The sequence below is a fragment of the Lissotriton helveticus genome, chromosome 7 (assembly GCF_964261635.1).
Source record: "Lissotriton helveticus chromosome 7, aLisHel1.1, whole genome shotgun sequence".
In the NCBI taxonomy this organism is placed as follows: Eukaryota; Metazoa; Chordata; class Amphibia; order Caudata; family Salamandridae; genus Lissotriton; species Lissotriton helveticus.
The window spans coordinates 921,627,826-921,643,566 of NC_136068.1; the positions used below are offsets into that span (position 1 = coordinate 921,627,826).

At 43.6% G+C, this 15,741-nt stretch overlaps 1 protein-coding gene across 1 annotated transcript in view; it reads left to right on the plus strand.

The window, feature by feature from the left end:
- The window catches only part of WDR55 (WD repeat domain 55), a 248,131-nt gene that overhangs the window by 200,908 nt on the left and 31,482 nt on the right, over positions 1-15,741 (plus strand). The window contains exons 7-8 of the mRNA XM_078653441.1: positions 1,669-1,768; positions 10,649-10,818. Of these exons, the coding sequence (XP_078509567.1) occupies positions 1,669-1,768; positions 10,649-10,818 (270 nt within the window). The remainder of the gene's footprint in view (positions 1-1,668; positions 1,769-10,648; positions 10,819-15,741) is intronic.

The window sequence follows — 15,741 nt, forward strand, 5'->3', positions numbered from 1 at the left end:
ATCCCTGATTCCACGACCTGGATGCGCAGCCTTGCCCAATGCAATACCAATAGTGTGGAATACTCCACCCAGATCCCTACAGCCTCACGCCCAATCGACATCTGGGGCCCATACCGACAGTATATTAGCAAGATTACACAGGATACTCACTCCCAGGCTGCTAGCTCTATTGTCCCAGAAGGGGTGGGCTAGGTGATTTTAGCCGAACTGCCAGTGCGCTGCCTATTGAGGTATGCAGGGCTTAGCGTCCACACACTACTGGAATGGGTTATGCGTGAGCTGCTGATTTTGGAATGTGTGCTGGTTGGGGCCGGAACGTCTCCCTCTTCAGTTCCCTTACACACCTTGCCCCGGCTGGAGTGGTTGCTTCACCCTAGTCTTTACACTTGTCGTTTTACCTACCCTCGTCTGCCTATGCCTCTGGTTATGCCATCTTCCTAGTCAATGGGTGTATTGCTTGCCACTCTCTCTGTCACGAAGGCTCACTTGTTTTCGTTTTGTTTGTAGAAGGTTTTATCTCTTTGTGCCATCTTTCCGCGTGTGCAATTTTCCTTCAGATATGGAAAAGTGAAAATAAGATTTTAGAATGTGTTACACTGCCTGTAATGTCATTGGTCTAGTCATCCATTTACTTCCTTTGTATAATGACCATTAACGTTTTCATTGTCAACAATTTACTGTGTACTTGTATGCTTGCACGGACCAATCTGATGCTAATAAAGAGATTTATAAAAAAAAAAAAAAGAATATTACACTGTGTGTCTGTTTGGTTTGAGATGCTTCTGCGGGCAAAGAAGCTGTCAGGAAAAGTAATGACAGCTGCAGAAAAGATAAATGATATTGCAATAATGTCACAATAGGGCCGCTTCATCAGATTTGTGTGTGACCACTGTGCTTCATAAAACACATACAAATGTCAAAACGGCCATTGATAAGGCTACAGCCAACCAGGCAACTGATATGTAGGATGAAAGGCTAATTAGTTTGAATCCTGAAGTTCTGGAGATCCGGTCATCCATGTTTCTTTTTTGATGGTATATTATTCATACTTTTTAGTACTAAAAAGGCTATTTCTTCCTTTGCAGCTGCTGGTGTCGCTAACGTTTTATTATTATGACTATTAAGTATTTATTTTTGAGGTCATTAGTTGTCCAGGACTGCACCCGATACTTATGCAAATGGTTTATTGGACCCGCATACAACAGTAGTTTTGCTTTAGTCACTCTTAATCCAGGGTATGAACGTTGCTGTTGAGTGTACACCTCAGTAATATGGGCACAGCCTACATTGTTGGGACTTGTGCTAAAATTGACATGTCCATGTGTGAAGCTGCCAGATCCAGTGTGAAGTTAATGTGCTCGATTCCTGTCCTAGGCAACCCTATTCTGCCTGAGATCTTTTTATTCAAACTATACCGACTTAATCCTAATTACTAGCATTCTAGTTTTAGCATGAATATTATTAACACAGTAGAAATTTCATTATTGTGCCGCATAAAAGTTGAGAAGCTAGAAGAAATAGCTGGTGCATTCATTTTTATTTACAGTAGATATTATTAATTTATTTTCCGGTGGCATGTTGTCTAGTATTACTGTAACTGTGGGTTTTGCATTTGTTACCCTGATAAAAGTCCCTGATGATAACAAAGATGACCTCTCCTTCATGCAGTGGTGACGGAACCATGGGCGTCTTCAACATCAAGCGCCGTCGCTTTGATCTGCTCTCGGAGTACCAGGATGGAGACCTAACGTCTATTGCTCTAATGAAGGTAGGATAGCTCTTTACAAAATGAGTGGCTGGGGTGGTGAGGGTTGATGGTATTCATCACTGAGTACCCAGGAGATATTTCTCTATGCCGCTAGTTAAGGTAGAGTGTCTTCTTATAATAGCAGGTTGAATATCAGTGTGCACAGATCTCCATCACTGTGAAGATTCTCAGTCTCTCTGTTAGAAATAGTGTCCTGGACATAATTGGCAGGGGAGTAAAATATTCTTTTTGACTGCCTTCTTTGCCTTCGCAAAGGATCTATGCAAGAAAGGAGTGTTTTCTCATCCGTAAGGCAGAGCCTTCTGCTCTGTCAGTTCGGCGTGCCAGCCTGTGTTTGTGTCTTTGTTTCCCAAAATCTACGTCTCTGTATCCCCCAGTCTGTGTTTTTTCCCACTGTCCTTGTCTTCCTTTTCTAAAGCCTGTGCCCTCTTTGGGGGGGAGGAGTTCTTGCTTCATTCTGTGTGTCTACATGGTGCACTGTCCGTGTTTCACTGGCATGGTACCTGTCTACCTTTTATGATGCCTGTGTCTCCCTGCTTGTTTGCATGTAAGCCTTTTTCCCTTGTGATTGTGTATTCCTTCCCTTGGGGCCTGTGCAGCAATTTGCAGTACCACCCTGCCCCAGTTCCTCTGGCTTCCTGTCAAATCCCTCTGCCTACCTGTCCTTGCATCTGTGTCATCCTACCCAGACGTCTGTTTCCTTGTTCCAATTACATTTCCTCCTTGACTGGGTGCCTCTTCTCCTAGTTATGATGCTTATGCCTCCTATCCCAAGTCTACATTGGACTGTCCAGTAACTCTCATTTATTACCCTGAGGTCCATATCTCCCTATGTCAAAACTACTGTTTCCCAATCCAGCTTTCTTTTCCTTTCTGTCCCTATTGTCTGCCAGTTGGGACTCCTAGGTTTCCCTATCCTGAGGCATTTGCCTGCTTGTCTTATTGACTGTACTCGGTGCCTATGTATCCATGTATTTGTGTCTCAATCTCTTGTCATCTGTCTCTTCTATTCTTGGCAACTTTACCTCCTGTGCCACTCTCTACCCCATCATCTTGTTGCTCCCCTGTCTTGGCGTCTGTGACTCCCTGCCCCGGTCCTTGTCCTGGCACCAGTATTTCTCTACCATCCCCACAAGAGCTGTATGGTCATTTATATAATTTCTTTGTAGACAGAATAAACAGCTTAGTCACATCTCTCCCTCAGCCTGTGCTTAGTGTTCCACAACTATCAGCACCTTGAGCCAGGCATCCTGGACATCCTTCGCTGCCATTTTTGAAGAACAAATGGCAGGCCTAATGCTTCTACATCTTCGGGCTCTCCTTTGGATGTCTTCCTCATTCTAAAACTAGAAATGGTCTGTGAGGTGGTTACACCTTATATTATGTACCTCTGCATCTTTTCTTTGACAGCAGGAAGTGCCCCTGACCCTTGAAAGTAGGCCCTGATCACTCCCTTGCTTAAAAGGCCATCACTAGACCCTAACATCATGTTTAATTATCTTCCCATTTCTCTGCTTCCTCTTTATGCCAAATTCACTAAAGTGAGGTAAATAAACAATTTGCAGCATTCTTTGAGAATAGCCATTGTCTTCATCTGTCCCAGTCTGGTTTCTGCAAGGGTCTTGCGGCTGAGACAGTACTGGTCTAGGCTACACAAGACATTAGAGACCTTAGTGACAACAATGGTGTGGGCACACTGATTTTATTACATTTGTCATATGCTATTGACACCATTTCTCATTTGTGTTTGCTACACAGACTCAGACCAGTGGGGATGAATTTGATTGCTCTGGCCTGGTTTCTATCTTTTTTGTCTGATAGAACCCAGACAGTTACTTTCTTCAAATGTAGGTCCTCTCCAACATCTGTGTCTAGAGGCGCGTACCACAGGTATCATTTTCGAGCCCTAACTTGTTCAACCTATATGTTTCCCCATTAGCAAAACTTCTAGAATCTTTTGTCATTTTTTATTCATACACGGACGATAACAAGTTGATTAGATTAGAGAAAGATTCTAGCACTACAGCAAAAGATTTCAGTAACTGCCTGGAAGAGGTTTCGAATTGGATGGTATCCAATTTTCTCATCCTCAAGAAGGATAGAACAGAGATTGGGGTTTTTGGACTCCAATTCAGTGGCGTCACCTCACTGCTTTTAAGCAGTGCGAATCAGAAACATAAAATGATAATAACTTTTTGTTATAATTTTATGCTGCTTCCTGCTGCTTTACGGGCAGGTGGTTACTGCTCTGCTCTTGGAGCAGGGCATGGGAGGACTGCTCTTGGAGCAAGGCAGTGGAAGAGTGGTTTGCCTATTCCAAAGTGTGCAATGACTGTTTGGTCAGCCCTATCGGGCTATTCAAACCAGTCATGCGCACTTTTCCTGTTCTCCATGTAAGCTGCATTACAGTCTGCACGGAGAAAATGCCCAGGCCCTCATTCCCTGGTTCAGTGTCGAACCAGGATGCTCAAACCATTCCCAACACTGCATAGCAGTATTCTTTTATCTGTTGCCTCCACTCCCATTGTCTATGCCTTTCAGTCTCCATGCCGTCGACTACTTTCTATGTGACTTTGTATCTTTGTTAGTTCCTTAATGTGTCTGTACCTTTGGTTCACTGTCTGTCTCTAAGTTTTTTTATTTTTTTTATTTTAGCTTCAGTGTGTGCTTTTTCCTGACCCAATGAACACCTGTATCCAGGAATATAGTTAGTGAAAATCATGAAAGAATGTTGTTCTTTCAATCTGCCACCCACACCTCTGTAGTGATCAAGTCCACGCAGATGGAGGTGATTCAGGGAGATTTATTCAAGATAGTTACAAGATCACATAGAGACCCCACCAGGAGCAGCAGACATGCCGCTCAGCCCAGCCAACTGTGCCTATTTGACTCCCAACATTCCATGTTATGTTATTACAGCAAGATTCCAATGGCAGGGCAAGAATAACATTAGAGTCAGGATACAACAACCTCTTATTGCAATGTCCTAATTTTAATAACTCCGAATGTCCTCAGGTAAGAGCAAGATCTCTTTATTCTGAGAGTGGTTGCAATGGATCTGAAAAAAGGCAGAGTTTCTACTCTAATACTAATTGGTGCTAGCAGCGAGGACTGGGGGGATTAAGGGTCTTTATACAACTTTTCTTCCTCAGTGACATCCTTACCCTAGACCCATTGCATGTCAAACGATTATTTCAAATTATGCTTTTTGAAAACTATTGATTGAGGGCTGTAGTTAGAATGTTGCAGGTGGAAGACTCTATCACTCCATCACGATGGATGCCCTGTCCACCGTATTACAAGAACATTAAAGCTTATGGCACTTGTAATTAGGTAGACAGAACGTCTGCCATGTAGCTTTATTCTGTCCGCCGAACTCTAAAGTCCCTGAATATCTTGGGTAGGTCTGCAGGATACATACTTGAATACTTCAAGCATTGAAGATGTCAGCAAAGTTTTGAGATTCTTTGCCGGACCTCACTGATAGCAATTATATATACTGCTTGTAGGTACAGCATTGTCCACAATCTTGCCACACAATGGCTTCTGGCGAGCCATCTTTATCCCTTGCTTTGACCTCTCACCTAAAATGATCTCCTCATATCACCAGGCTCCATCGAGCTAGCTCTTTTAATTTGATATTTTAAGGCAGACTTCACTGTAGGAGACTAGTACATTCTCTCAACAGTCTCAAGACCTGTACCTGCAAATCTCTGCGGGTGATTCTAGAAAATCATCAGATTGATGGCATCTTGTAACTGGTAAACATTACATCCCTGGAGATTATCTCAACATCTTGGTACAGTCATGGTCTGCTATGTTTAATGCAAGAACACAATCTTTTACTTAAAGTGGTCTTTCTGGTCACATTCATCACCACCAACCCCGTTGAGGTAGTCTACTGTGATTACCTTCAAACCTTTTTACAGGTGTATATAATGTGGTAATAAAAACATATTCATCAGATATGTTTTTTCTTTACATAGAGACAGTCCAAATGCAACTGTTGTGGCTTTGACTATGCAGTTCAATGCTTTGTCTTCAGCAGTTCAAGTCACTGTGCTCTGGGATTTTGCTAGTAAACACAGAAATGATGACGGATACTTGGTAGGCTCTAATGTTCCCATTGCTGTGGCCTACGTAAAGATGGCTGAGGCACATGCACCCCTTAAGTGGCAGATGCATATCCACTCAGTTGTCTTAAACCTGTGTACAACATACTTTTATTGGGTGTGGGTTCAATCATATGTCACAGGAAAATAGTTTTATGGTGTAAGGTTATTTTATTTTCAGGTATTCTGATTATAGGCAGTGAGCGAATTAGATGGTGAGTCCATTAGGTGACAGGCAGTTCATGCCACCACTTCCGATGAGGTCTGCACTCCGGACACATCACTGACCGTGTTCTTGCAACACAGTAGTCTGGCCTGAAACATCAGAACAACTCAATCAGCTTGTTTGGCTTCTTTTTATATGGGGACTCCCTCCCAGGTAACTGCCTATTTTTTGGTATACCCCACAAGCCTTCTGGCATCCTCCGAGGGCATGCCTTTTTAGGTCGAGTAATTTTAATTACTCGAAACCTATTACATCTGAACCAAAGTCTCTTGAACCAGCCGGATTTTCTACAATGCATGTTAAATTTTCAACCGTGACGCTTCTCCAGCATGCGCTTGGCCCGTTCCCTCCCACTCGCTCGCATCCCGCCCCCCACCAGGCTTCGACTCTGTGATGCATGCAACCGTGACGCTTCTCCAGCGCGCGCTTGACCCGTTCCCTCCCACTCGCTCGCATCCCACCCCCCACCAGCCTTCGACTCTGTGATGGACGCTATATAAATGACAGCGCTCACCCCCTTACTCAAAGTTTCTTTATTTACATTCGCTCTGTCTCGTTTCTCCAGCGCGCGCTTGGCCCGTTCCCTCCCACTCGCTCGCATCCCGCCCCCGCACCAGTCTTCGACTCTGTGATGGACGCTATATAAATGACTGCCCTCATCACTTACTCAAAGTTTCTTTATTTACATTCGCTCTGTCTCTTCTTAACTCTCATTGCGCACTCACTACCTACTTCTCGTTCGCAGTGGCTCTTTTTCCCTCTGCCATTTCTCACTTACACTCTTTCTTCTCACCACATCAAAGGCTACTGCTGCTCCTCCGCCCCCCCCCCCCCCCGCCTGCAATGCCGAAAGCTTGTTTTGGTACCTCCCCATAGTCACTCCTCATTTCCTGCTGTGTCCGTCCTGAATGCCAAGCCTGTATGGAGTTTGCCTGTAGTAGCGCTGCGCTAAGTTACCCTGTTTTAAGCCAGCAGTGTCCCTACTTCAATGTTAAACGTTTGGACTAGTGAAAGGCTTATGTTAAAATCTTTTACATTTATTTATGTGGGGACGGAGTGGGAATGTACACTGCCAATGGTAAAGTCTAAATTCACCACGTTTGCCTTGGAAAACACAACAAATAAGAGACCTGTGTGTAAATATTTGTGGCGACCTCCAGGGCAGGTTTAAACCGGAGACCGCAGCTCATCCAGCCTCTGGTAATCTGACTCCAAACATATTTTAAACCACCTCAGAATGCAAATGTGTTTGGATACACTATATATATATTTAGTTTTATAACATTTTTAAACACTATCGGCCGCCGAGAGCCACTCGGGCTGTACTGGAGTCTCAGAAACGTCATCAACAGTTGCCCTCTTACTCCAGGTGTATGATTTGTGGATGTATTGTATACAGACGACAACCTTTTTTCAGAAGGATTTAAAAATATTCTAGCTGGTACACTAAATTTAACCTAGACTTCTAGGTGATGCGTTTGTTTTACTATTATTTTGTGCAAGAGGTGAATGTTTTTTCAGCGTGCCAGCGCTACATCTTTGGCCTGACCTTTGTTTCCGCTACTATTCGCTGCTGACATGATTCCAAACCTAACCATACTATGCGGTTAGCTCCCTGTGCCTCTCACTCCAGCATGTATATTGTCAATGTATCCTCCTCTGACCAGACCCTCCAACTCCACCCTCCAACTCCACCCTCCAATCTCCAACTCCACCCTCCAACTCCACCCTCCAACTCCACCCTCCAACTCCACCCTCCAACTCCACCCTCCAACTCCACCCTCCAACTCCACCCTCCAACTCCACCCTCCAACTCCAACTCCACCCTCCAACTCCACCCTCCAACTCCACCCTCCAACTCCACCCTCCAACTCCACCCTCCAACTCCACCCTCCAACTCCACCCTCCAACTCCACCCTCCAACTCCACCCTCTAACTCCAACTCCACCCTCTAACTCCAACTCCACCCTCTAACTCCAACTCCACCCTCTAACTCCAACTCCACCCTCTAACTCCAACTCCACCCTCTAACTCCAACACCACGTCACTTGGGGACACCACCACGTCACTTGGGGACACCACCACATCATTCGGGGACACCACCACATCACTCGGGAACACCACCACATCACTCGGGAACACCACCACATCACTCGGGGACACCACCACATCACTCGGGGACACCACCACATCACTCGGGGACACCACCACATCACTCGGGGACACCACCACATCACTCGGGGACACCACCACATCACTCGGGGACACCACCACATCACTCGGGGACACCACCACATCACTCGGGGACACCACCACATCACTCGGGGACACCACCACATCACTCGGGGACACCACCACATCACTCTGGGACACCACCACATCACTCTGGGACACCACCACATCACTCTGGGACACCACCACATCACTCTAATACACCACCACATCATCACTCAGCACCACAACAGCACTGTCCTTGTTTGCTACCAACAAGCATTGCCATAGCCAATAGGACTCACATTAGGAAAGTGTAAGCTATTGGCTTTGTGAATAACGATGCTATTAATTTATATATTTTCAAAGCCAACACATATTAAAAAAATGTGTCATTTACAATACCAATAGCTCACACTTTACTAATGTGAGACCTATTGCATTGCAAATGCTTGTTTATCCTACCCACTCTGTCTTTGTAAATGGAAAATTTTGATTGGGTTTGGTGATGTGGGTGGCCTTGTGGTGTTTTCCGTTAATGTAGAATTACGATATATGGTGGTTTGTCCTCTTCCCATCTGTTCTTCTGCTGCTCAAAGGTACCTGCAAGTTTGTTAGCCATTTCCACAGGCCCATGGCATTGGTGGCACACCAGCTTTATGACCCACTTCATGGTGTACTCTAGTGCCATCTTGATACACTTCTTCCAGTTCAGCAACTACTGTCTGCATTACAGTCTCTCAGTCCCTGATAAGCACCCCTTCTTCATCCCCAATAGCATATCAAGGCTTGGTCTTCCCCCTTGCCATGTGACTCCAATTTCGTTCTGGCTTCCGTAAATTCCAACAGAAAGATGCTGAGGAAGCAGAATGATGCTGATGAAACATAATCATGCTGATGGGATAACTAAGTGTTCCAATTTGTATAGGGGTCCTCTCTTCTGAATGCATATTTGATAGGATATTAGATGTAGTTTGACCCATGTGAGTGTCAAAAAGGTGCTTGCAATAAGGCATTTTGAACGTCACTGCACATAAGTAGGAGGATGTTGATTGTGTGCGAATAAAACAGTTGTGTCACCTACAATTATTAGAATTGTTCAGTACGCTAAAGTTGAGACTGTCAGAGAATGCATAGCATGCGGATAGCTGGAGGTCCCCAGAGAGTAGATTGCATGAAATACACTCAGAAGGGACAAGAGACCCAACATTGGAGGCACTGTTAAACATCCAGGATGTGTACTGTGTGGGACCTGCCCAGAAATAACAGTGGCTCAACCTATGGGAGCCCCTGTTCCACACTAAGGGGATATACACTCAACAACAGGTGTATAACCCCTGGACGCCCTTTTTAAGTGAGTAAGTACAATTACAGTAACTGGAATAGGGCCCTCTACTCACAGTCCAGCCTCATGAGTCAAGTAAGAAATGGAAGAGCATTCAGAGTTGACGACCTGAGTAGAAACTGCGCAACCATTTAAAAGTACTAAGGTAGACCTTATTTTGAGCAGATGTTATGGGGCCCTTATCCATGCCATGCACCTGAAGGCTCCAAAAAGCTGGTCTAGATCCAGTTTGACAAATTCTAGTCTGGTCATGGCTCGGACATAGCCAGACTGGCACCTTGTAAATATGATGGCGAGAAGGGAAGTGCTGGGAAGACTACATCCCTGCAAGTGTAAAAACAACTGCAACAGAGGAGGCCCTATTAAGACTGCGCAGGTGAGGGCAAGCACTGACACACTGATTGATGTGCTCTGGTATCCCTAGTCTGAATTCTTAATACAAACGTCTCCTTGAAATAGCAGTTTTCATTCAGTCTGCTGTGTTGCATGGTTCTGAATCCGTTCTGAATGATGAAGAGCAATCGCAAAGTCAGTTTTCCCTGGAGTGTAGAGTACTATTATTTTTCCCGTACTTCCTCATGCCATTGGAAACCTAACTTCATAGACTCTAACCACGAGGTGGGATTTGTATCCAGTCTGCAGATAGATATACCTCAGTCTTAACCAAGCTCATGTTCTGTGAACATATATTCTGTCTGAACAGTGTATTTCCTGACCTTATTCTGCTTCATTACCAAAATATTTCTTACAAGTATCTTGATACCAGGTAAACATCTGTATCGCCTCTTCACTAGTACAGAGACTATTGCCTCTCTCATCCTATGATTATTTTCACCATGTTTCACTAATTTTCATAAGACAATCTTGACTTTGATTAAATAAGTATAACTACCCTTGTTCCAGTGGCCTGAGAAGATCTAACACAAGAGGCACTTATTTTTCTTTGTTCTAACTTTATTGGCACTGTTTCACTTATTTTTTTCCAGAGAGGAAAAAAAGTGGCTTGCGGCTCCAGCGAGGGGACAATTTATCTCTTTAATTGGGATGGCTTTGGAGCAACAAGTGACCGATTTGCTGTGAAAGCCGAGTCCATTGATTGTATGATACCAATCACAGACAACATTGTGTGCACAGGCTCCATGGACGGAGTGATCAGGTGAGGGAAGAGACACCATCTGTGCTACTATCTTTGATGAATCGAAAGCTATCAAGTAAATGGGCAGGATGTGGTGTGCTGCATTTGTATTTACACCTTATGAGACCACATCCATTGCTCTAAATGCCTGAATAGGTTTGGTTAGGAGAGTGTCTTGCAGTGGGTCCAACCCTAACATTTCTGTCCTCCAAAGCTTTCCAATACACTCCTAGTAGTGCACTTAGTCACCTGTATGCAAAGTTTAGTTTCCCACGATCCATTAACAACCGTGTCTCTGGCATTCAATAGCTTTGTGTTTACTACTTTAAAAAAATGTTTTGAGTTGATGTTCGGCAATCTAACTCCACACCATTCTATTATCTTCAAAGGGATTCATAATAAAGGGATTTGGATTGAGGCAATTTAAAACCAACATAATAATCTCACTTAACATTAATTTTTACAGGCAGACAACACTTAATTCAGGTAAGAAAGAAGGCAAAACAATGTAAACAAAATGTAAGAAAATGGGTTGTTAGTTGGGCAGGATATGAGTTCCACCCAGATAATAAGTCCCAAAATTATGGGAATACAGTTTCAATAGGTTAAATCTGGGCTCAGTCCCTTGTAGCTCTGGCACAGTGCAGACAAGCTTAATTTAAGAAAATGTGTCAAGTAATTAGAAAAATTAAGAAGAAATGAATAAGAAAAATTCCACCAAACCGACAAAAACTCAATAAGGGGAACCAGAGATATGAATTTTTAAGGTGTTAATGCAGAAGGTGCCAAGAAAAAGTATGTGTAAACTAGAAATTACTATATGCAGTTGACTGGGACATAGACACAATTTTAGGCTGACCATGATGCTGTGCCAGTCGGATATACCAAGTAGGTAGTCTTGGTCTACTATTTTATTCTTTGACTAAGTGTTTTTCTTTTTATTGGAAGTCAAAATCCTCCAGAGAGTCAAGGTTGAATGCTGTATGTGCCGAAGACCTCCAAACCAAATACCTGCTGGATGACGACCCACTGTTCTTGATTTTAGTGTATAAAGCTCTGAGTGGGAGAAATTAAAATGTTGCTGCCGCCGAAGTACTCTCCCAGGGCAGATATTTTTCGCACCTTTGCTTGGTCAAGATTTCTAACTAAAAAATCCGTTTTTTTTCTGTGGAGCTCAAAATTCTCCAGCGGAACAAGCCTGAAGCTGCATCCAATTAGTTGCATTTAAATCAAACCTCTTTGCTACGAAGTGCCGCTAATGCTCCAGCAGACATGGAAGTCGAAAATTTTTCTAAATCCTGAATTTTTAGACTTTTCTCTGCATCCAAAAAACTCTCCATGGCTTAAGACTCTTGGTAACCCTCTCTTCTGTCTACAAAGCAGAAGCAACCATCTGCATTTAGAACAATGGGGCAATCCTCATCCAAGTCTTAGATCTCAACCTAGAGTTATTTGAGAAAATGTTCCCCTTCATCAAAAAAGCTGCAACCACAAATGTGCCCGCCCCCTCCCAAGACATCTATAAACCGGCACACAACATGTATTTGCCTTTAAGAGCATCTGAGCCAACCCCAATCACTCACTATACCTCATCACATTCCCAACTCACACTGAGTGCTGCTGAACCATATAGCCATGGTAACCATTTACATCTCCGACCTTCCTTTCCACCCCCTTTGCTACAATCCGTAGTAGTCCCAAGGCCTAAATTCAGTATCTCAGACTTCAACCAGTCATTGACCTTGCATCCTTCACTTCACCCTAACCCCCTGCCAACTAATCGGAAGGCTTCTGACCACTCCGATTCTATATCACTACTCGCACATCCCCCTGGCCAACAGCACTATGCTATCCAGGATTCAACAGCACACCCCCTGCACTCCATGATCTCAACGTTGAGGCCACTCTCCCATGTCTCCCTCAGCTGGCCAAACATACCTGACCAGCATAGATTCCAGCACCCCATCTCCCCCTCTCCCCTTACGACAAGACCTTACTTTATCCTTGAACATCCTACTAGCATCCAGGATGGATGAGATTGCACAGACATTACCTCAAATAAAGGAAGACTTGCGTAGTCTTATACATATCACCATTAGGTCAACTACCAATCATAGGATAAGTAATTAATCTCAGTTTGACAACGCCTGGCCTTGAAAAACTAAACTCTTTCTGTTCTATGCCTCCAACTCCCCCCACAACCATACCATCCTCATCCATCCCAAAGTGCCCATTGCTGAGATAGAGAACCCTTTCCTGCCACAACACACCCTCTAGACCCATGAGATCCTCTGATTCAAACTCATTATCGGAGGAAGATATCGAATCAGTCTGACTATCACACAACCCTCTTCACTAAGAGAGCATTGAGAATCAGAGTCAAATCCAATCTATTACTGTAAACCCTCACGGGGAATTTAAACTCAACCACAGAATGATAAATAAACATAATCTCAATAGAGTTGCACTTACCCAGACTTCTAAGGACATTTCCCAAATCCTTTCTGAAATGCATTCTTCTCAATTGTAGATTGGCTGTTAGACACGCAGCGGACCTTGCAAATCTCATCCTAGCGCTGAATCCTCACCTCTTCTGCACCTATCCTCGACATTCTAGTCTCTCCAAGTTATGATATCACCAGACTAGATAAACCCATCAAACTAGGTGGAGGCATCACTTGTATTCACCGTAACAGCCTTTCAGTTAAACAGATATAGTCCCCTGCTCTTTCATCATGTGAATATCTATCTATTGTGATTGCCTGCAATAGCAACCCCCTCTGCAAATTGCACACATTCTATCATCCGTCTGATAATCTCTCCTTCGTAGAACATATTATGGATACCATCAGAACAAGCACTGGGCAACATTGCACTCAAATGTTCTTCGGGGACTTTAACCTCATATTTATCAGCCTTAAATATTTTCTTACGGATCTTGACTTGATACACATTTGTGATAGCCCCACACAAAACAAGGGGGAGATCCTAGATCTTATTATCTCAAAAAAATAACTTTACCCAATTGAAATCTATCATCCCCTGCAATTGGTCAGACCATCACCGCTTCACGATCCTCATCACTATTCCCTTGTGATCAAGTACCACACAAGTACTCAAACCGAAAATTTGGAAAAGAAACACAAGAAATATCAATCTCACCAACTGACATCACTCAGTGATGGCATCCTAGTACCCCCTGAAAATATGGTAGACGTACAAGATCTCATGGACCACTATACTATCTCCATGAAGAATATCACTCGACTGCACCCTTACAACTAAAAAGACTATCCACAATGGATTCACAACCATGGTACAGTGACAGCCTCTATACCAAAAGACATAATTTTAGACTAGCCGAGCATCACTTGAACACCTCAAACATCTAAGAACTCCTAGGAATACCTATCACATAATAATAATTGCACATGTTTTAATACAATCGTGTATTAGTTTGCTTTTTGTATGAACATTGGTGTAGTTTGATTCTTGATACATGCCTGTGCACCCAGTACACTGGTGAACATTCATCAGCTTAGTCACATGTTTTAGAGGTTGGCTGCCTCTCACTGGGTAGCAAGCAAGTCACATGTTTTAGAGGTTGGCTGCCTCTCACTGGGTAGCAAGCAAGTCACATGTTTTAGAGGTTGGCTGCCTCTCACTGGGTAGCAAGCAACTTTGATTCAAATAGATATAGTTTTTTATTTTGGTACAGTAGGAGTGCGCTGACAATCTATTCATAAGAAATAGAACAGCTCATGTAACCTGCCAGTCAAATTTAAGCAACATTGGTCATAATAGAGAGAAAGACTATTGCCTAAACTTGCTTTAAGTCGTCCATGGAGGCACAAAACACAGCAAGCAGACATTTCCACTCAGGCACCATTTTGAGAAGGCAGCTAGCAGAGAATATCTGTTCTCAAACTGGAGGTGTAGGATACAATTATGCCCACATTTCTAACAGCATCAATTTCAAAGGCAGTCAACCCTTAGCACCGCAGAGCGACTCAATGTCATATTCTGGACATCAAATGCAATCCTTTTGAACCAGAGTGAAAGTGAGTGGTCAGAGGTCAAAAGGATCAGGCCAAGCAAGACTTTTCAAACCAAAAATGACTTTATTTTAGCTGTCCCGCGTCTGAAATTGCCTCTGCTGCAATAGTAATCAATAGAAAAAATACACTCCCCCGATTTCTCCTCTCCCACTCCCACTGTCCTGTTCTAAAATGTTAACATGTATGACTCTGCCCCCTCCCCCAAAGAAAGACTTAACCTTACGACCGCATATGGTTCTGAGACAGCTAAACACATTTGTAAAGATGCAAAAATTCAAGATGACAACACTTCAAGACGTAATTCCTATGTGGATGAGGGGGACTCCGTGGCAATAACCAACTTAAAGGATGTCTAATTCCATATCCCTCTGAACAGAAATCAATGGAAATATCTCAGGTTTGTCAATGGGGAAGCCCATTCCAGGTTCAAAGTGTTACCCTTTGGGATAAAATCAGCACCAAGAATGTTCACAAAATGTCCAGCATTAGTCATAGCATGCCCGAGGCACTGTGGAGATACCCATACGTCTACCTAGGCGACTGGCTGGTATGAACAAAGTTTCCCATAAAATGCCAAGACAAGGTAAATCAGGTGATAAAAACACTGTTCAGCTTGGGCTTCTCAATCAGTTGGGAGAAATAATTTCTCAGTGCTGCCCAGAAGAAAACCTTCCTAGGAGTGAACCTGGAATCGCTAAAGGTCAAGGTAATCCCAGTATAAAAGAAGAAGCTGGTAATGGATGAACATGTTCACCTTTGGCGGACTTCATAGTCTTTGACAGTGGGAGTCTTTATGAAGATGTTAGGGATGATGGTGTCTTGCATAGCCCTCGTACCCTCTGCCAGTTTACTTATGAGACCAATACACAGGAGTGGCTCTCTAATC